The following is a 22,798-nucleotide window of genomic DNA, read 5'->3' as shown; positions in this document are numbered from 1 at the left end:
TTGGACATTAACCATTGTTATTTAACCAGTAAGCTTTAATGCTACACAGTCCCAAGACCTTTCCAAAGTGAGTTGTTATTATTCTTATTTCACTTATAAATAGTTGGGGAACAAAAGCTGTGCGATTTATACACCATTCTAATGCCTGCTGATTTTAGGAGAAAAAATGAAACTGGATAATTCAGATGTCACCCAAAAAAGGATTTAAAATGCTGAACTACAGGTGGGCATGACACCCTGCCCCAAAATGCAGTAAGCAAAGCCTCACCATTGACTATTCCATGATGAAAAATTATCCTTAATCCTGGAGGGCTTCTGCCAGTTTCCAAATTCTTCACTGACATGAAGGAGGGTAAAAAACCACAGACATACATCAGATTCCACTCTTTGGGGTAAAAGCTTATCATTACCACTGACCTGCTGGAGAGCAGCTCTGCCAGGAGGGACCTGGGTGTTCTGGAGGACAACAAGGTGTCCCTGAGCCAGCAGTGCCCTTGTGGCCAAGAAGGCCAATGGTGTCCTGGGGTGTCCAGGAAGAGCACTGCCAGCAGGTCCAGGGAGGTGATCCTGCCCCTCTGCTCAGCCCTGGTGAGACTGCATCAGAAGTTCTTGTTTCCTCGGTAGAGGTGGAGCTCCTGGAGCAACCAGTGGAGGGTAAGGAGGATGAATGGGCAGCTGGAGCATCTCTCTTATGAGGAAAGGCTGAGGGAGCTGGGCCTGTTCAGCCTCGAGAAGAGATGACTGAGTGTGGACTTCTTCAATGTCTATCAGTACCTGAAGGGAGGGCGTCGGAGGATGGACCCACACTCTCCTCAGTGGTGCCAAGCAATAAGACAAGAGGGAATGGGCAGAAATGGATGCATGGGAAATTCCAGCTGAACATGAGGAGAAACTTCTTTACTGGGTGGGTGACCATGCACTGGAACAGGTTGTCCAGAGCGGTTGTGGAGTCTCCCTCACTGGAGATATGCAAGAATCATCTCGATGGGATCCTGTGCCATGTGCTGTAGATGACCCCACTTAAGCAGGGAGGTTGGACCATTTGACCCACTGCGGTCCCTTCCAACCTCACCCGTTCTATGATTCTGCGATTTGGTAAACAAAGCAAGACCGTAGGACCGGGCGCCGCTACTACCGCGGCAGAGAAACACCCACGCAGTTTCTCGAGGCGGCCGATCCCTCGCTGTGCCCAGGGGCTCCCCACACGCGTGCGCGCGGGGCCGTGGGCGGCTGCCGGGCTGTGAGGGCGGGCGGAGCCGGGCTGTGAGGGGCGGGCAGAGCCGGGCCGGGCCGGGCTGTGAGGGGCGGGCGGGGCCGGGCTGTGAGGGGCGGGCGGGGCCGTGGCAGTCGGTGCGCGCTCGCCTTCCGCCTCAGAGTAGTGGGGCGGCCGCGGTCGGGCCTGTGCCGGGGGCGGCTGTGGCACCGCCGTCGCTGCTGTTCGGCTGCGTAACTCTTCCCCCCGGCCCCTCCCTTCCCTTCCCCTCGGGCCCAGCGGCGGCGATGGGTTCCCGGGCGTCCACTCTGCTGCGGGACGAGGAGATCGAGGAGATCAAGAAGGAGACGGGCTGTGAGTGCGGGGGCCTGAGCGCGGCGGGGCGGGAGGGGCCGCGGCATCGGCGGCCGGAGCGGGGCCGTTCGCAGTGCCCGGGCCGGGGGGCCCCGCCCGCCGCGGCCGCGGCGTTCGCGTCGGGGCAGTGCCCGGTCCCAGCCACCCGCAGCCCCCGGGGCCGGACATGTCTGGCAGGCCCGCGGAAACCTGGGAAGCGCCTCTGGTTCCCCCCCACCGCTGCCGGTAGCAGCAGCGAGATCCCAGTGGGATAGAAGGGAAGCAGTGCTCTGGTGTGTGCAGTATTGTATTCGGTCGGTGGTAGCTCCTTGGGTTTTGAAGAGTTGTCTGTCTCGATGTCTGGTGCTGAGTTTCTCTCAGTTTTTAACCCAAAGAAGCTGTCGTTGGATAGTCATTTTTTTCCGAGTGTTGTTCTATGGGCTGGTGCTAAAGTTGCCGTAAGGGTATTCAAGGATGAATGCTGAGTGGCATTTAAACCATAAAGGAAGTAATGTAACTTGTGAGAGATAAGTGTTATTAACTAAAAAGAAGTGAAAATTCCTATACTAGTCAGCAACCGGGACAGCATTATTTAAGCTGGACTCTAATATTTAGATGCTTTATCCTACGGTAAACGAGTTGTTCTCCATAAATGTAAAATATTTTAGAGAAGCTGAAACTCCAGTGTTGCTAACTTGCCTGATAGGATGGTTACCTGCAAGTTCTAGCAAATACTAAATGATAATAAATGGAGGATGCCCTCCTAACTAGCTGGGGAGCAGAGGTCATAACATCATAGGTATCATTTTGCTGTTTGTTTCCCTAGGAAACTTCTCAGGTCAATGTGCTGTGGCCAGCTGACAGTTTTTCTTCTGAATATGCTTTCTGATCTGTTCTTGCTACTTGAAAATGCTTTCTTCAGTTTTCTTTCCAATATAAATGGTATCATATATTCTTTCTAAGTGATAGTTTATTTGTGTCAGGAAAATTAGTGGCTACAGAAGAGGAATAGAAGATGATTAAGACGGCACTGGTGCTAGTTTAGTGGCAGGCTGAGTGAGTTAACATAGTTTCCATGATCCTTTTTCCATCTGTCATGAAAACCTACAGGAAGACAGTGATAAACAAGTAGGAATGTCAGTCTGCTTATCCACCAATAACTTTCTAAGACTTTTTTCTTTTTTATCACAAAGTTCATGGAGTAAAGGTAGCCTCTTCTCATTTATAAAGATGCTTCAAAACCCAAACCCTAAATATGGAATATTTTTCCAGAAGGTTTTACATTTTTCCTCATGCTGCTACTTGATTTATTGTCTGTGGTGTTTTATTCCTAAAAGTTTACTTATATGATAGTTAAATAAATACCATTAAGATGGTTGTGTAGGCATCCCAAGCAGTAAATCCACTTGACTCCGGTTAGCCTCTGAGTGATTTTCTTGTGTTGTCAGAAGGTGATCAAAGCTGTGACTGGTGGGTTTCAGCTTTGTGACCCCAGGTCCGTTCATTTTCCCGTTTTTATCTGGTCAATTTTGTTAATCAACCATTGCTAATCTCTGACTCATGCTTGCTGGTAAGTCATCACAGTGTATCTCATTCACTTTGTCAATCATTTTCTTCTTCTCCCATCTGTAACTGCAGTTCGGGAATGTGATTTTTCTCTGCTTTTTATACTACTCTAGGTAGATGGAAAATTCCACCAAGATGTTAGCACTGTTACACACTTCATATATTTGTACATAAAAATATTTATACATATCTATTTATACAAGGTGGGGAAAAAACCCATACACCGGTTATCTGGATCAAAGTTCACAGGCAGAATGCTAAGGTAGTGTTACTGAATAGACTGCTGTGGTCTGTTGGAAATGTGATGCTGATGGTACTTCAGCTACTGAAGAGTTTCAGAAAGGACTTTGTAGACATGAAAAAATTTGGCAGCATTACAAGTCCTTCTTGAACTGGTGGTCTGATAAGTGCTCCCAAGGATTCTTTTTTTGGTCTCTTTACTGAGAAATGTGTTTTCTGCAGTTCATCTGGGGTAGGTGTGCAGCACTGAGTAGAATACTTAGGCAATTTGATTGAGTTCAACTGTGGAATTCTATAACTTCTGCTCAATTTTATGTACCACAAAACTGAATAACTAATGATACTGACATGAGTGAGGAACTGCCTGTTAATGTTCTTTAGCAAATCAGATGAAGAACATGTCTTTTAGGGCACTTGAAGCATAGTCTTTCAAAAGTCATGCAATGACACAATCTCTTGAATGAAATTTGCTTGGATTAAAATTCTGAGGTTTTTTTGTGGTAGTGAAAAGCAGTTTGTAGCAGAAGTTCAGAGACATCTGCATAGGTAATGCATCAGGCTCTCAGCAGCAGGTGCGAAGCCTGAAGTTGACAGTCCTAAATCTCACGTGATGTTGTCTGGAAATTGTTTGCTTTGCATAGAAACATTTTGAAATTTGAGTATGAAAACACCTTGAAGTCGTTCTAATTGCTTTGATATTTCAGTAACAATTATTTAAAAAAAAAAAGATGAGAGGCCCAAGATGTTGCTTGTCTGCATTCTGTTGCAAGCTTTTGGAAAGCCATTGGAATGTAACAGTATTCAAAATATTTGGTTCACACCCTTTGTTTCCATGCTTTGAAGCACCCTACCTAAGGATTAATAATTAATGCTCGTACCTAAATTTAGGAGAAAAAATGTTTGCATGGTAGCAGATAATAGATTTTTCTGATGGATATTTATGTATTTTTCTAAGTATATAAATGTTTTATATGGGTTTATGCTGCTATTGTAGATAAGAGTATCTAATTGCTAAAAACTTTACAATGATTTAACATAAGTAAAATAGAGGGAGCAATTCCTAATTTAGAGGTCTTGACCCTAGATTTTTAGAGTAACCTTAGTGGAGTAGCAGTATAGATAAAATAGTGTTTCAGCTAGTTTTAAGCCTTAACCTTGGATTTTCATGAAGCAGTCATAAATTGCAGATTTTAATTCTCCTGTGGTATTCAGGAGAATCTTTGTTTGCAAATGCACTGAAAAATGTCCAGTGACACAGCTTTTGTGAGGGATGAGAGCCAAAAGGAAATTACGCCAGAGTGCAGTGGTGAACCTGAATCATCCTCCTTTTTCACAGAGCTCTGATATGCTTTTTGTCCAGTGTGACGTTAATGAAAATATCACTTCTCCTGTCAACAGCTACGTATTATTTCTCACATGCTAGCTGTTACAGAGGTGTTCCAAAAATGGAGATGCTGACATCAGTTTGGGAATGGTAGCTGAGTAGAATTCTCATCACCTTCTTTGTTTACAGGGAGGAGTGGGAGTATGGGGCTTCTAATAGAAGATCTAAACTCAGCCTGTTTTTTCTTTTCACCGTCAGTTGTTGTTTTGGTTGCTAAAACATTAAATCAGAAATGCAGAAGTTTGAAGTCTTTAGACTACTGGTACTTGTTTTCTTTGTGTGTGTTGCTTCACTTGAAAGTGAGCAAGCTGCCTAGTCTGATTGTAGAGAAGTTGCCTTAGGTGAAACTGAGCAAATTGTCCAATCCTATGCAAAGAATGAAAGGTGCTGAGGAGACAGGAAGGCTGGGGGGGTGTGTGTGAAAACCCAGTTGCTGGCAGGTCATGCTGAAGTAGGGAACTGTTGAACCTAAACAGCCTCGATAAAGAAAGAACAAACCTGAAAAAAGAAATTTGCCTCATCTGTCATAGATTAAAAAAGTACTGTTCAACCTCTTCCAAAAAAAGTTTGAGCAAGTAAGAGAAGCATTGTGCATGTCCTGGTGAAGGCTTTTTAAACGACTAAATCTGAAAATTACATTAAGTCCTAGTTTAACATTGTAGACAATCTTTACTGAATAAGCATTAACATTCAACTCAGTCTTATGTCATGCATTTATTAACTTCATCAGAAGAGACTGAAAAGCCAAGATCTCCTGTAGGGCCTTGTTGTGATTTAACCTCAGCTGACAACTAAGTACCACACAGATGCTTGCTTAAACCCTGTCAAGGTGGGGGGAGAAGCTGGGGGAGAGGGGAGGTAAAACCCATGGGTTGAGATAAGAACAGTTTAATAATTGAAATAAAGTAAAATATAATTTAAAAATGTTATTGATAACAATGATAATGCTAATTGTAATGAAAACCCAAGAAAGACAAGCACACAGAACAACTGCTCACCTCTCTTGACCAATGCCCAGCCTGTCCTCAAATGGTGATTGGCCTCTCCTGGCCAATTCCCTCAGTATACGCTGGACATGATGTTCTGTGGTACAGAAGATCCCTTTGACCAGTTTGGATCAGCTGTTCTGCCTGTGCTCCCTCCCATCTTTTTGTGTACCTCCTCACTGGCAGAGCCTGGGAAGCTGAGAAGCCCTTGACTTAGCAACAGCCAAAACAACAGTGTGTTGTCAACATTATTCTTCTATGAAATCCAAAAACCACAGCACTGTACCAGTTACTGAGAAGAAAATGAACTCTGTCCCAGCTGAAACCAGGACAAGCATTCTTTCAGTGTTGAAGGAATTGCTATTCCATGTAGATTTATCCCACTCACATCACAGACCAAAGATCTAGTTGTCTAATATCTTGAGTTGTCTAGTACCTTGGTAATGTTGACACAGTTATACTGAACTTAATATTGCCTTTGTGATTTGTGTTTCAAACTGCAGATTTAAAGTCTGCAATAACTTTCTGCTTGCTTTGTATCCCAACTCCTTCACAATGTTCTTTAGAAATAGGCTTTTTAATTTTTAATTCGGTGTCCTAGAAGCCTGGAAATTAATTTTGTGAGCAATTGGCTTCTGGGTTGGGCTCAAAGGGTTACCGTGAAGGGGGTAACTAACACCAGGCTGGTGACCAATCACTAATAGGGTTCTGTAGGGCTCCATTTCAGGGCTGGTTCTCCTTAACATCTTTGTACACAATTTGGATGCATGACTCGAAGGCATGCTAAGTAAGTTTGCCGGTGGCACTAAACTGGGAGGAACTGTTTACTCCCTCGAAGGCAGAGAGATCTTAAGAGAGGGCTAGACGCCAAAGTATTCCTGGTTTAATGCAAGATCTAAAAAATACTATTAAATTTTATAATAAATCTATCTTTGGCTCTAAGTTCTGGAACAAGGCCTTCCTCATCTCTGCTCTCTGGTGACCAGTGATAGGGACCTGAGGGAAAAGCATGAAACTCTGACAGGGGAGGTTTAGGTTGGGTATTAGGACAAGGTTCTTCACCCGGAGAGTGAATGGGCACTGGAACAGGCTCCCCAGGAAAGTGGTCTCGGCCTGACAGAGTTCATAAAATGTTTGGACAGTGCTCTCAGGCACATGGTGTGATTTTTTTGGTGCTGTGCAGGGCCAGGAGCTGAGTTCCGGTGGTCCTTCTGGGTCCCTTCCAAGCCAGATTATTCTCTTACTCTATGAACCCCAAAATGTTCAGATTTCAGCAGTCTTGTAAAGGAAGAAAAGTAAAGTAAAAATTAAAGCCTCTCTGACCACTTTCCAGATGCAGAGAAACTGAGTTCACTTTCCATCTTTAGGTGGAAAAAAGACAATGAGACTAGAGTTAAGCAAAAGACAAGGAAAGGTACTATAGCTGGGGTCTTTAGTGTCATGAGTGATATAGAGGTCATCAGTGTAGGCTGGGTCCAGATTATTTCTAGCTATAAAGGAATGAAAGGAAATAAAGTGGAACTGTGAATCAAATATTTTTTCTTTTTGATTGGCATTTACTGAGTCAGATAACAAAAAAATTGTTAAAGATCAAAAATAGAAATGGGTAGAAGGTAAGAGTTAGATATTTGAAGAATGAGCTAATTTGAAGATTCTTGAATATTAAACTGTGATTTATAGCTCACAAAGTCCCTAAATGCTCATTGTCGTGTGCTTTCAGTGTAACTGGTTCTGTGTGAACTCTTTTTTGAACACAGCTTCTGGCAACAGCGCAGTTCAGTGTAATGAGGTCTGTTCCTATGAGGAATCATTGACACGCTAATTTGTCATCTTTTTTCTTTCTTCAGTCTCCCACAGTCAAATCACCCGCCTGTACAGTCGTTTCACCAGCCTGGACAAAGGAGAAAATGGCACTCTTAGGTGGGTAATTCAGCTGTACTTGCATTGGCACATCTGCATTGGTGGCTTGCTATTGCAGGATGTCTGCATGTTTTTCTCATTTGTAAATCACTGAGGCTGTTGTAGCAAGTTCTTTCATACCTACTGTCTACATGAAAGGTTTAATTGTTGTTAGGTGCTCTAAGTACTGTCTTTACTGTAGTGTTGAAGGTTTGTAGTAGTTAATAGGAGAAAGTTGAGATTTGCTATTCAAAGTCTTATAAAAATGTTCAGAACTGTGAAACAGTACTTTTATATTGTTATTTCTTACCTTTCTTTATATGATGCTTCTACTGTTTTTTATGAGAACGGTTCTGCTGTGTCATCTTTATCCTGGCTCTTAAAAGAAAAAAGATCTATACTTGCTTCTGATATCCAGTGTCTTTAAACACTTTTTGGATCTGCAATCCATTTGCTGTATGTAACTCTACACCTCTTGTTGAACATCCATATATTAGTATGCTCAAAATAAAAAACCAGCTGGAACCAAGTTACTGTAACTAAACAAGCATTCTATTATTTAAAGTGGTAGTGCAGGACATTCCAAGTTCCTTAGTTTTGTTTCCTATCTGCAATTCAAAAACTACAGAAGTAAACTGGTTTCTTACAGCTTAGTCAAATAAAGATCTTTAAAGTCTTTATCTGTAAAATGTTTTTCATTTTGATGGACCAAGTCTGCTGGAAAGAGTATTCTCAACCAAAAGGTAAACTGTGGTGAGATGATGGCGTGTTAAAATATCTCTCTGCCTGCTGTCATTCTGTAGCCTTCCCTACTCTCATGGATTTTGTTTCCTGTTCACTGTATAGCCACAGAGCACTGGAAATCTGTAGAAGAATGCAGGAGAGAATAGGAAGGGGAAAGGGACATTGCTGTAGCATAACATGAGATTTGGCTCTTACGGAGCCACATTTCATGTTATGCTACAGCATCTTAATTTCTTTCAGAGCAGCTCTATCCCAGTCAAATTCAGTGATTTAGGCATCACCTGAGGTTTTGTATGTGATCCTGTAAAATATGACTGTAGGATGCACTATAAACCCAGAAAAGCTGTAGGCCTACCTATAAACCAACTTAACTGTAATGCTGGAATCACCTCTTAAAAGATCAAAGTGGCAGGTTGTAAGATACATGGTCTTTGGCAGTACTTTGGGCTTATTGCAATTTCCTTTCCTGAAGGAAATGTGCAGTTCCTTCTGGTGCCACAAATTGCTGACTTCTCAGCATTGAAGTAATTGCATGTGGAATTGTACGGTAAACAGGACTACAGAGTGATTATTTTGGGTTAAAAATACTCTCCCTCCCCTTTTTCCTTGTGTAGTTTTTGAAGCTGATTGACTCCAGTGATTTAGACTGTGACTGTACTGTAAATTTCTAGACTTGCGTAGCTGAAGGGATGACTAAATGGATTGTGCATGTAAAAAATTGGCTTGGGATGGAATATGCAGGAACTGCCAAAAACTCACTCTGACACTAAAACCACCAATGCATTATATAAATTGTAGCATTGGCAATTCTGATATAGAGATTAACTGATGAGATTGTGGATAAGATTAATACACCTTATGTTTAAAATTATTTGGAAAAGAACATTAACAGCCTTTTCAGGCTTTATATGTGAGTTTAATATTCAATGATGAATAAAGGTGATAGCTACAGGATTAGTCTAGCACAATTTGAACCTAGAACATGTTCTTCCTCAAGTCTTCCATGTTCTCCTCCAATACTAAGTTCTCTTATTGAATCCGTAGGATTGTATAAATGTCAAAGTGATTGTACTCAGTTTATGCAAGAGGAGTAGTAATTGATTAAATATGCTATGAATGTCTGTTGCACAATGCTCAGTTTCACAGTATTATGCATCAGGAGGAGGTAGACTTCCATTGTTGATAATCATGTGGTACTTAGGAAAGGAAGTGGAGGTGGTTTGGAAAATCCCAGCAACTGTGCATATTATGATCCCTGAACTTGCAGTCTTAGCCTCTGAGCATATCCCACTGTCAAACATGTCTGACTTAAGAGTGGCATTGAATTTTTAAACTTGTTTTGGTGCCCACAAAATGCAAACACTATTAAGTTTAAGTAATGGAAAACTGCTTCCTGAGAAATAAAGATTGAGGAGACAGCAAGAACTACATCTTGGAAGGTCACAGATATTGGTTTCTGAGATACAGATCAAGGAGAACGTGCTGCTTTAAGACAAGTAAGAAGAAGTTATCACTTGCTTACTACCACCAAACAGTTTAGAGGGTATGTCTTCTGTTTGTTTCCTGTGAGCAAGATTTATTGTTTCCGTAAGGATGACTTATACCTTTGACTTACAAATCAAACATGACAAAATCACTCATGTGACCATGATTAGGAAAAGTTAGTCAGTTCTTTATGGCATTAAAGAAATCTTTAAATGTGTACCACTGTCCTGAAGAGGAGCAAGAAAAGACCACTTTGTACGGAAGATCTGGTAGATGATGATTAATCCTGGTAGCTCTGGAACTATAATAAAAAGCAGAAATCTTTCATTGCCAGATGTTTATTTAATTGTACTTATGTGCAATTTCAAGGCACTTTGTTTTTAAAGAGTTACATAAATGAAATATTAGAGATGGTTCTTGATAAAGATAAAACTTGATCTTCAAAAAGTTTTTGGTTTTTGCTTCTTTTTTTTCCTCTCACATATGTATTCTCTAAGACACTATGGCCATTTTTACCTGTAACGGTAAGAGTGTCAGGCTTACCTTCGCCTTTCTTTGAAACTGTAGAAAAATTTTGTGTTTTTCCTTCACTTTTTCTAAACAAAGTGAGTAAGTTCCCTCAGACTTGCAGCATCTGAACAAAACTGTTGGAAAAGACAGGACAAAACAGTTCTTGAAAATTCTTTTGTCAAATTTGATTTCAATATTGTGACACACTGAGTTGCCAAAACAAAAGATAGATACCCTTGGTTGTCCAAAGCTACATCTAAACTATGAAATCTGGAACATACTTGTTCTGTCTACATCCTAATTATAGCTCAGGAGGAAAACAGTGTGCCTGTTTCCTTACATGCTGATTTCCAGTATGAGGAAATAGTACAGCATGAGCAAGGTAAGTATGATTGCCTAATGAGTCTCCCTATTGGGCTGGTACTGTAGTGTACACCAGGCAAGAATACCTTTGTTCCGAAGTTTATCTACTAGTAAGTAGCTCTAGACAGACATGTAGAGAGCTATAAAAGGAGGTACTTATCTAAACTGCCATCTTCTCGTGTAACTTTTATATGGAACTTCCCACTTAAAAGTAGTTTCGTGAGCACTGGGGAAAAGACAGGTTAAGCACACTTGAGTAGTAGATTTTACTGTATAGTAATTGGTATAGCATGGAAGAAGGAAGGAAGAGAAAATGTTCTGGAAGCTGGTAGCTAAGAGAATAGACACAGGTGTTTATGCATGTCTCGTGTTTATGAAAGCTATTCATGTGTCTGATGAAGAACTTCAGAAATCCTCTGATTGTGAGAGGAGGGTAACTTGAGCCAGCCAGGCCATCTGTCAGTCTTTGTCAGCTGACTGAACCATCTGGGTCTGGAAAGATGTCAGGCTTGTTCTTATTCGTCCAAATGGATACTGCAAGATTGCAAAACGTAAAAGCTATAGCTCTCTGAATGTGGAATTCTTTATTTTAACTCAAGAAAATGCAAAGCATTTTTAGTTTTATTGAAAATAGAAAAGACAGGAAGGATATGGGTTTGGATTGGAAAAGACAGGGTACAATAATAGTCTATGCTTGCATTTCAACCACTCTTCATCCATGCTGCCTTTTTTCTTTCGTTCCTTATTGCTCATCTAATTATCGCCTTTTTGCATACTTCTTCACCTTATGTTTATAAACCAGTTAGTGCTGTGATAGTTGAGCAACTTTTAACATTTGTGTAGAGCATGTGTAAGGATGGAGTTAGATGAGATAGACGACACGATCCTGAAGGTGGGGGATATTGGTATTCTCTCCCCATAACTTCTCCACGTTTCCGGCACCTCATTGTCAGCTGTGGTGCTCTTAGATTTTTTGAAGTTTTTGAATTGTCTCAAGTTGTGAATTCAACAGAAAGCTAATTGGAGAGGAGGAAGGTAGGGAGTTTTTTATAGGAGATACATTAGAACACCAAAAGGTTAGATGAATGATAAAGCTAATGTTATCAAGGGAAGGGAGCAATGGAACCTCTTCAGCAGTAGCCTCTTAAATCTTTTTTTACCAACTTGCATGATACACCTTACTACTTTTAATTATTTCCCTTCTTCAAGTAATTTCTTGTTAACTGTATCTTCTGGGCCTCTTTCCTCTACCACTTCTGATGCGCATATATGTGGGTTTTTTTCTTTTCCATTGTTTTACTTTCCCTCAGCTGTAGATACCCCTCCTCATCCCTGGTGAGGGAACAGTGTTTTGCTACCATCTGGAAATAAAAGAAGAATGAACAAACAGAAACGGAAGGGGAAAAAAAGGTCATGTAGGCTTTGGGATAAGGCAGAACCATCTTTACAGTAGGGATCTGTTCTGTGCCCTGGAGGGACTACTCATGCTTGGGAATACTTAGAGTCTAGAAGTTCTTCGCTGCATATTACATCTAATTGTGAATATACTGGCATATGTATTAAGTGGCTGACCTGCATAATGATCACATACAGTTAAAGATTGCTTTACCTGTTGCATTTAAGCAAAGATTTTGTAAGAGCCAGATTCATGGGAAGATACCTTAGAAGAGCATTGTTGTCCATGAACACGTAAGAAGTAGAGGGTATTAAATTTCTTGTAAGTGCCAGCTTCAGCCAGGTGAAGTTGGTCTCTAATGACTGCAGGAAAGCTTAGCTTTTTAAAGTGGAGAATAACTTACCTCACATTCATTTGCTTTTATGGCAGTTGCGCAGCTATTTCAGCTACAACACTCTCTCAGTAATGTGCTCTTAATAAGCAAAAGGGCTCTACTGCAACCCTGATAATGACAGAACAAATAGATTTGAAACCGGGGAGTTATTTGTGGTTAATTGTTAATCTGCTGTTAGAAAACAATCACTGGAGGCTGAAATGCCAAGTGTCTACTGAGGGTGAATACTAAAAAGTCATGATAAGCAAGTAAAATTTCTGAAGCATTAGGATTATGCTCTACGTGGAAGAGAGGGCAGCTGCTGCTTTTAGGTTATAAAGTTAGCATTGACATTGAAGTTGTGCTGTTAAAATATTGTTATTAGGACATAGGCTTTCCACATCACTGCATCTTCTGCTTAAATCACTAATGCATACTTTGCCCTTCAGCAATAGCTTAAAATGCAGCAGTCCTGAAGGGTCTGGTAACAAGCTGATCATGCTAAACAGATGTTAACTTTGCCTATTAAAAATAACATGACCTGGTCAGAGCAGAACTTTGCTGGGATAACTTAAAAATAAGGTCTGGTCGCTCTGTTAGAAGGTCAGACAGTTTAACTGTGTTGTAACAGATGCACTGTAATTAGGAGTCTTAGCAGTGCTGTGGTGGTGACTGGGTGCAAAAAGTGCTTTAGAATGCCTTTAAAACTAGAACATCTTGCTTCTCTGCCTTTCCGGAGCTAGATTGGTGATAAAGTCAGCCAGTTTCTTTTTTACCTTGTCTTTGATATCACAGCATTCTAAAAGGTTTTTATGTTTAAATAATCTCAAAATTTGTTTATGTTTATTTTAGTAAGCCAGTTTTTAATGATGTCATGAGTCAGACCTTGTTGCCAACTTAGTTAGTGAGCATAGTTTTCAAAAGTAGCAAACATTCAGTAACCAAGTTTGAGACTTTGACCCCAACTTCAAAACCAGCAGGACTGCATTTGACTTGAAAGGAACTGCCAGTATTTCTGGTGATTGGGCTGGAAATGCCTAGTTATGTATCCAGACAGAATAGGGTGAGAATTTTTTGCAGCTTGACCCCTTTGCTGTTTGCAATTTAAAATCTAGATCATTATGAAGTACATCTTGCACTAACTGATAAGTTGCTGTGTTCTATTGTAAGGAAAACCAAATCAACCAAACCTGCTCATTAAGACACATTTGGTGTGTCTGCCTTGGTCACACCAAGATTACCCACCTTCCTGTCACTGACAGCCTGTTAGGTTGAAAGAAAAGAGAAAATACTAGTGCAATTCTAACAGGAAAATGAGGCCTGGGTTCGTGTCATACTGTTCTAAGATGTGTATGCAGTACAACTCACAATGTCTTTCAGATCAGAAGAATAACAATGTAAACATAACTGTGTTTATATTGTGCTATGTACATACAATCAGGACAATGTACATACAAACAGAAAAGAGAATGGCTGGCAAGAGCAGTGAGTCTTTGCCTCTACTGGTGAAATTTTATCTGGTGTACAGGTGCCTGTAAAAGTGTAAATTTGCCAGTTTAAAATAGGAGTATTGTTTGGTTGAAGCTAAAATAATCTGAAATTTGGCATTTATTTTAAAATATGAAGTTGTTGTATAAACAAACAAAAAAATCTATTTAGAACATGCTAATGACCTATAATACGCATGGAGAAGTGTGGTATTCTTCTAGAATCTGAAATGAGACAGTCTGGAAAAGTAATGATAACACATATGATTAAGTACCAAAATAATTATTAAAAAACCCCAATCAATATTTTCATATTGGAGCCATGATTTCTTTCAAAGCAACTTCAGAAACTTTCCTTTTCTTACCTTGCAAACTGTAATTGGCATGAATACAGTAAGGTTTCTAGCACAAATTACATTAGTGTCTGAGAAGTGTTAGAAAGTGTGATAAATGAGAACTGCTCTTTTGTAATGCAATGTAGGTTTGGCATTGTCTTTTGCTTTATTTTGTGCCATTAGTCATAAAGAAAACATAATTTTAAAAGTTGCATTTTCAAAGTCACCAAGTGTCTTGCTGCAGAAATGGAATTCCATGGATATTTTACTGTGAATTCTTTTTAAGCAGCTTCTTCTGTCTTCAACTTTAAGCTGACTTGTTGTGTTCTTGTTTACTTAGCCGTGAAGACTTCCAGCGGATTCCAGAGCTTGCCATCAATCCACTCGGAGACAGGATTATCAACGCCTTCTTTCCAGAAGGGTGAGTTTCAACAAACTGAATTTGTTAGCAGGCAGAGTTTGTCAGAAGTTTTCATAGGAGTGAAATGCTGATAATTAAAGCACAAAATTTGAATTTACTAATAACTGACCACTTCAAACTTGCCCTGCAGTGTGTGTGCACTAGTGATAGTTTCCTCAGCATATTTTAATTCTCTGATGAGAAATCCTTTATGGCTTTACAAGACTTTTTAGTGCTTTATTTATTGACAAACTCAGGCTTCTGTCATGGTTTTCCACTCCTCTTCCTAAACTACTGAGCACTTTTGAAGAAATTACAGGCTGTGTATGGACTGTGGTTCTTAAAGCAAACTTGTATCAACAAGTATTCTGTGTAAAGTAGCATTACAATTAACTAATTTGGTCTTACTGTATCTGATATAGTAAGTGTATCATGTTTATTAGGTTGGCTTTTTTGATTGGTTGATTTTAGGTTTTTATTGCACTTTAAGATATAGATTATGACACTTCTAAAACAAATCCAAAAAGATTATCAAATCTTCAGTATTGTCTCTCTTCATTATACTCTCTGGGTTGTTCTATGGAATCTGCTTCTCCTCTTGAACACAGTTGTCATTACTGATTGATGGAGATTGAATTGTCTAATCAAGTTGTCATATGAGCTGAAACCAGGCAGGGCTTACATATCCAGCTCCCACAGAAATTACAGAAGAGAGCTCTTTGTCAGAGAGCAGTGAGGAATGGCAGCGCCACAGGCAGGTGCCAAGGGTGTCAGCTGGAAGAGGTGAAATACCTGCTGAAGAAGGGCACACACCTGAACACAAAAAACAGAGCACATCCAGGGACGTTGTCAAGTCAACCAACAGTCCAGTGCTTAACAGTGCTGAAACTAATATCAAGTCAATCCAGGGAATCAGGGTCCAGATCAGCAAGATACATCGCTACATTCAGCCATAGCAGCAGCGTGGGTCAGGGCTTCAGCTTAAACAGATTTTGCAGGAAAGGGGAGCTCACAATAAGACTGCTCACAGCTTCTTTTTTTTACACATCATACTTAGTCACAGCATGATCCCAGCTTGCAACAGCATAGACAGCCAAACCCTGGGGAGGTGGGAATGGAAAAGTTCACATGGTCTTGATGCTTCAGATATTAATAGTCTTTACTGAAATGAAGAGCCTATATAAGGTAAGCCAAAAACTGACCTGCTGAAATGCTTACACAGAGAGGACCAGGTGAATTTCCGTGGATTCATGAGGACGCTAGCCCACTTCCGACCCATAGAAGATAATGAAAAGAGCAAGGACCAGAATGGACCAGAACCACTGAACAGCAGAAGTAACAAGCTCCACTGTAAGAAATGTGAACTTTCCTCTAGAATTAATTATTTTTCTGTCTACTTTTTGGTTGGCTTGGGTTTTTTTTTTCCCTCCTTAGGAATGGAGGAAAGGGGTTTGGAATCTTCTGCACAGATATTTCCTGTGGAATGTAATCTCTTCTAATGCCTGATTTTTATTTTTTTTTTAATTTACTTGGAAGCTTATCTGTTCAGAATGTCAACAATTGAGCCACTTTTGTATCAGAATTTGGTGGAATTGGTTGACTCTCGAGTAATATATATACTTTGCAAAATGTCTCATAACAGAAGTGTTTCAAAATGGTTTGTATTCAAAATTATTTCAGATTTAGAATCATATCCCATACATGAATGAGCTTTTCTGCTTGTTTCTCCAGTTCTTCCATATAATACAGTGTTTTTCCCCCACCTTCAGCTGAGCATTTTCTTAAGTATTTGGATGTCGGCCTACAGTGTATGAACAGAATGGTCCTTCTTGCTAATCAAAGTTGTCAACAGTCCTCAGAGTACTTAAAATTTTTGTCATATCTCATCCAGAATTGTAGTCAAAGAGAATGAATGGTAATGTAAAAATGGCTTGCTCTGAAATTAAAGGATTGTATGTATCTTAGTAATAACTATTCTTCCATGACTTGGTGTTTTGAGGAAATAGCCTGCAAGCAGAGTGCTTGTGAACATGAATTTTTTCCACTATTAGCAATAATGCTGTTCCTGTGTATGGTAATAACACTCTATAGAACTGAGCATGAGTTTTACGGTGAATTAAAATTCTAAGCTAATTCTCTTAAAATAATTTGCAAGTACTTAGTTTTGTTGTTTTTCTTTCAGATCAGTCTGTTGTTTTGAAGAACGACAATGGCACTTGAATTCAACTACTTTTTCTTTCTTTCTTCCCTGTAGTTGCTTTTCGATTATACGATCTAGATAAAGATGACAAGATTTCCAGAGATGAGCTTCTCCAGGTAAATAACACAGGGCTGATTTGAATGACTCAGTCATGATGTTCTCTGTGACTTCATACCTACTTAGAAGAGGGGAGTTGCAACAGTTTTCTCAGAAGAACTGCTGGAGTAATGTGGTGGCTTTGCTTACCTCTGCCTTAGAGCTTTATATGGTATGGGACTTTATTCTTATTTGGTAGGCTAGGCAGATCCTGTGGGAAGTGACACCTAAGTATTCAACAAATATATTAAACTCCTTAAGAACTACCTTCTATGACTTTCAAAGATGTTTCTAAAAGGATTTCAAAAGGAAAGTCACCGAGGTGGATTAGGTTGTTTGCCTGATCCTCTGTGCATCCTCTCTATAGAATAAAACTTACTGAAATTGCGGCAAAGGTAATCAAAGTTCATCACTGCTGCATTTGTTTGAAACTAGGCTTGTGCTAGGAGTAATTACATGCTGCTAATCCTGGAAAGTACACATGGCAATTTGTGGTTCCTGATGTAAGAAAAAGGTTTGCTTTTGACTGGAGCTGCCCTCTTCTATCTGCTGAGAAAATGCTTTACTGAGTGTGGAGGGTCATGGCAGTTGTCACTGGACCATGTACTTTCAAGATTGCTGTAGGCAAATATCTCAAACAGCAGATATGCATTCAAATGCTGGTATGTTTTCTGGGGGAAAAAGTAGAAGCACTGGACAAAATTACTCTTTCCTAGTTCCAAAAGTTTCCTCTTGCTTCTGCCTCTTCCTGCTGCCTAGTGAAAAAGCAGGATTCTTTGTCAATGGTGGCTGCAAAAGATACCTGTATTTTCTGAAAGACTTAATGTACAAAGGACAACAGAAGTCTGGCTGGAAATTACTTCAGTGAAAATCTTGTATTATTTTGACAGTACTCACAAAAATAAAGCACTAAGAATACTTCTGTTCCTATGTCAGTGATGGTTATTTTGTATGCTACAGGTGTTACGGATGATGGTTGGTGTAAATATTTCTGATGAACAGCTGGGAAGCATTGCTGACAGGACAATCCAGGAAGCTGATCAAGATGGAGATAGTGCCATCTCCTTTGCAGAATTTGTAAAGGTTTGTAAATTATGTTTTTAATGACTGAATGAAACGGCTCGGTAGTGAGCAAGTCATTCAGACAAATGCAAATGGGAACAGAGAGAAAGTAATTGAAATAGTTGTGCCTGCATTTGGGCCAAGCCTTCTGTTAGCTTTTTCATCCCTTTATTAGTCATGTTTTGGGTATTTTTAAAATACTGTCATGTTTTGGGTATTTTTAAAATACTGTCTGGGTGCTAATAATTAGTCCACATCTATCTTTATACTCTTACATAAAGCTACAGCCCTGAATATACTGAAGAATTTTTACTTTTTGTTTTGCAACTGCTTTTTTCTACAGGAGCAGCCTGACTAGCAGAGTTAGAACAGATTCATTATTCTGCTGTAATACCATTGGTCAGCTTTCACTTGTAGATCTCATCTGTTAGCAACACAACTAATACTGGTTTTCGTTTCAACTCCGGTACTTAGAATTCTGTGTTTTGATACTCTGAAACAGCTAATACTAGGGAGCCATTAGATAGTCAGTGGAGGAAGTTGTCCTGCAGCAGAACAATTTCAGCTACCTAATGGTATGCTATTGACAAGAGGAACTAGACTAATCTTCGAGATGACAAAAAATGACAGAAACAAATTGCAAAATGGAAAACTGTGGTTTGCTTTATGGAAAACTTTTTACTAAGAGGATGGTCATCACTTCTGGAAGGTAGAGAAGTTCCCCCTTCCTTGGCAATATTTAAAGCTTAACCAGGACAAGGCCCTAAGCAAGCTGATTTAGCAGGTCCTGTTTTAAGTAGGCATTGAGGGATTGGACTAAAAGATTTCTAGAAGTCTCTTCACACATAAATTACTCTCATCTTGGAGCACTGAAGACTACTGCCTGAAATAGCCTGCAGCAGAATAATGTCTTCATGCCTCAGTGTTAATAGTAATTTAGTGAATGAACTTGCCACCCCAGTTTTATAATGATCTACATTAGTAGTGCTCTGGTCTTGATTTTTGCTCTTCAGTGATTGCTCATGTCCCTTTCTCTACTCTGTTCTCCCTTGTTTTTCCTGGCTGGGAATTACCACACAATCTAGTTTTGGAAATCCAGGCCTTTCTGTGCTGTTGGCAGACTAAAACCACTTTAGTTACATTTTGATCGACAGCCTTCTTGTGGCTTTGATGGCTAAAGCTCCTTCCCCTGGACGGGCCTTAGCCCATAATGAGAAACAGCAGTCTCTATCTAGATGAAGGACTGGCATGCTGAATTGAAGACATCCCATGTTGCTGCCCATTTCCTCAATACTAGAATAAAAAACCTTGTAGGAGAGATGTACAGTAACTTAAGTAGCTGTTTCTCAATTTTATTGCAGGTTTTGGAGAAGGTGGATGTAGAGCAGAAAATGAGCATTCGATTCCTTCACTGATGGATGGAGAGCCTGTTCCTTTCTACTCCAACTACGTAATGAATAGAACTTCATTTTCTCCTTAGCACCATACCCCAGAGCATTGCTGCTGGTGCATATACAGTACATCTCCAACCTCTCCCTGATTTGTTCTACCAATCTGAACATTCCCTGTGCAACAGGAACAAAGGGAAATGGCTGCCATGCAACTTGGAAAAGGAGCTTTTTTTAATGTTGTCCATCCTGGGTTTTTTGCCCTTTATCTTGTCTCCTTCTGCACTACTGTTTCAGTAAAAATGTCTCTCCTTGTACACTACTGTTTAATCTACAAACTGATTCTTCTGAGCTCTGAATCTGAGAATGGAAAAATGGGAACATGCCACAGAAGTGCCCTCTGAAACATTTTGGAGACAAGCATCTACCCAAATACTAGGTGCATTGATAATTATTCACTTTTGCCACATTACAGCTGCCTTTTCTAAAAAAATATTTTTGCCCCTTTTCTATTTGGCTCTTTACATGCAGATTTTTTTCTTCAGTGCTTCTAAATCTGCCTTTTACTTGAGAACTTCTCAATTTCAATAGCACAAATGCATGATGATAGCTTAGAATGCTTTAAAGTACTGTGAATAGATTTTGTTCTTTGTGGAATGAATTCACAGGGACAATAGTAGAATCTATGGTGGGGACAGGCTGTGGTGTTCTCAAAAGGAATAGAAAATTTGCACTATGTCACTTGAACTGTTCCAGTGCCAGAGGCAGAAACTTGTTTCTTTCTTTGCATAGCTTGCAGGCTTGACAGTCAGTAGACCATGAAGTGTCCTCTCCAGATTGTTTTTGTCTAAGATCCCTCCCCTTGTCAGGGTGGTTTTGCTTCTGAAAGTGTAAATTTGTTTGCCAGTGTACAAAATAAAAGAAAACCAGTCATGCCAAAATCTGTATTTGTAGTTCTGTAACTGCTCCCTGGTAACAGTGTCATGAAACATGAAATCATGAGACTGATTTCATAGGGGTTTTTTCCCAATTATAGTAGCCTGCATAATTAATGATTGTTTATATTTTCCAATATGAAAGTCCTGGTCTGTTATATTTGTGTTGAGAATGGTAGCTGTATTTAAGAAAGCTCTGGCATAAGAATACAAATTGGGAAAGATCATATTATCCCAGATATTTCAGAATGTATTTCTATAAAAATCTTTTTGCAAATGTAAGATGATTAATACTATTAATGTAATGCTGATAAGTTCAAGAGATTGGAATCCTTGAAGGTTAAATAGTAACAACTTTCTGTGGCTAGATTGACAAATGATCTCGTGTAGTTCAGCTGGAGCATTCTACAATCTGGGAGATCCTTCCAGTAAAACCAAAAAACCCCAGGAGCTTCTTTATGGAAGAATCGGTGTTGTAACTGTTTCTCTGTAATGACACATGTGTTAATGTTTCTATAAATACTTACCAGTCTCAAAACTATTGTCAAATGTGCATTTCCTTTTTTTTCCTCAGTTGCTTTAATGATCACTTTCATTGAAGGATAACTTGCAAGTCTCTGAAGGATTTTTTATTTGTTTTAAATAAAGAAATTAAAAAGTAAAATGTTGCACTTTATAGTTTTGCAGAGTGCAGCACAGTTCCAGAAAGAAATATAAATTAAAAACCTTTACTCTGTAAGAGAAAGAAACACTAGACTTCTATAACTGTCTCCTGTAAAATAGGAATGTAACAGTGATAATGAAAAGTAAAAAGTGCTTGTAGGCTTTGTGATTTGTTTAGAAGTAGGTGTTGCTGTCTTCTGATGCTATAGCTGTAACCTACAGTTGTGCCTTATTGTCCCAGTGAAACTGGATATTGTATTTATCAATCCATAAATAAACCTTTCACTGTATAAACAAAACCCAAAACCAAACCATCCCCCAGCTCCTCCTGTATGGCAACCAACTATCCTTTAATTACTGAAAGAGCTAAATACCAGTAAGAATGGTGCTAGCAGGTCTTACAGATCAGTTTCCTATAACTGAGCTTGTTTTCAGATACTCCTTTATTCTGCTGGCAGAAACCAGTGCAAAACATGAGCTCCAGAAGAGGACACACAGGGCTTGTTTGTGACATTTGTTCCTACAGGCTCCCACCTCAGATGTCAGATATTCTTGCTAATGTGCTTGAAGGTGAACACAAATGATCTAACAGATGTACTGAAAAAAAAAAAAAAAAAAAAATACAATCAATCCAAGAACAACCAACCTTCCTACAATAAAAAAAAGATTCTCAACTATCAGAATCTAAGTTTGCCATTAGCGGAATAAATCACATGTAAATAACTATCTTACTCAATATTCTGAAAACTGTATATATATAACATCTAGTTTAAAAGGTGGTAGACAGTTGGAGGAGTTTAGAGACCTGAGATCTTAAATTTGTTAAATTGAAAATTGTTCAGAACTAAGCTCTACAGATTTCCACAAAAGTAGTATTTTTAGCATACCTGGCTGCTTATAGAAGTATTTTGTCTTTAGACCACGTCATCTTGAAGGTGAAAGTGTTGGCAGCTCAGAGGCGGAGCTACTTAATGTTTCATCCTTGTCTTTTGAAAAAGTAGTATAAGGGGCAGGATTTTAAATACAGATGCACCATTCTCCAGTCTACTGAGGGACAGTATTTTCAAATCTGCAGCCATGAGTTTGTTGAGAGCGGCTGGAGGCTTGACTGCAGAAATACGTGGTTGCAACCGGTTACCAGAGTATTGTGAAGACTGTAGATAGCAGAAATAGGTTTGATATCTAATCAGTACTGAAACCTGAGGCGCCTTAGCTTGGCAACAACGCTGGGAAAAGAAAATAATTAAAATACAGGATTTGACTCATGAAGAGCAGGAGTAAAAATAATGTTATTTTCTGTAAATTTACAATGGAACATAAAAACCTGCTTTTAGCTCTTTGAAACTGGAGCTTTGGTTGTAAATAGAATGTGTGTATAATATTGAAGTTAGCAAAAGTGTTTAATTCCAGTCTGCTCTAAAACGTGACGCGGCAGAAAAGCATTGTATTAAATGTTTTAACACACGTGTTAGGATTTCGAGCGAAAGGGTTTGTAGTAATCTGGGATGAATCACGGTGAGACGGGGGTGTTTCTCGAGAGATTTGTGAATGGGTACGTACTCCTCTTCACACTCTTCAATACATCCACCCGTCGGCTTGAAAGGCAAAATTACCGCTGCTTAAAAAAAAACCATTCCAAAAAATAATTATTTTTGCGGATGACACAAACCCCGTAGAATGACTGAAGGCAGAACGACTGAAGGCCGCCTTTCGGGGCAAACACAATGCTCGGTGAGCTCA

The 22,798-nt window shown here is 39.7% G+C and overlaps 1 protein-coding gene and 1 long non-coding RNA gene across 2 annotated transcripts; one reads left to right on the top strand and one right to left on the bottom strand.

Annotated features, from left to right (window-relative positions):
• Window positions 1-1,333: 1,333 nt before the first annotated feature.
• CHP1 (calcineurin like EF-hand protein 1) lies at window positions 1,334-20,936 on the top strand. The gene is made up of 7 exons (XM_033063175.2): window positions 1,334-1,567; window positions 7,570-7,642; window positions 14,655-14,735; window positions 15,937-16,064; window positions 16,969-17,030; window positions 17,971-18,093; window positions 19,434-20,936. Exons 1-7 carry the CDS (start codon window positions 1,501-1,503, stop codon window positions 19,485-19,487), a joined length of 588 nt encoding a protein of 195 aa, XP_032919066.1. The 5' UTR covers window positions 1,334-1,500; the 3' UTR covers window positions 19,488-20,936.
• LOC116997932 lies at window positions 20,531-22,485 on the bottom strand. Its single transcript, XR_004418271.2, has 2 exons — window positions 21,946-22,485; window positions 20,531-21,655 (listed from the first exon to the last, which is right to left on the bottom strand). It is a non-coding gene; the product is annotated as an uncharacterized LOC116997932 (long non-coding RNA).
• Window positions 22,486-22,798: the final 313 nt, after the last annotated feature.

Source organism: Catharus ustulatus, chromosome 6 (genome assembly GCF_009819885.2).
Source record: "Catharus ustulatus isolate bCatUst1 chromosome 6, bCatUst1.pri.v2, whole genome shotgun sequence".
NCBI classification, from domain to species: domain Eukaryota; kingdom Metazoa; phylum Chordata; class Aves; order Passeriformes; family Turdidae; genus Catharus; species Catharus ustulatus.
This window is presented reverse-complemented; position numbering and strand designations above follow the sequence as displayed.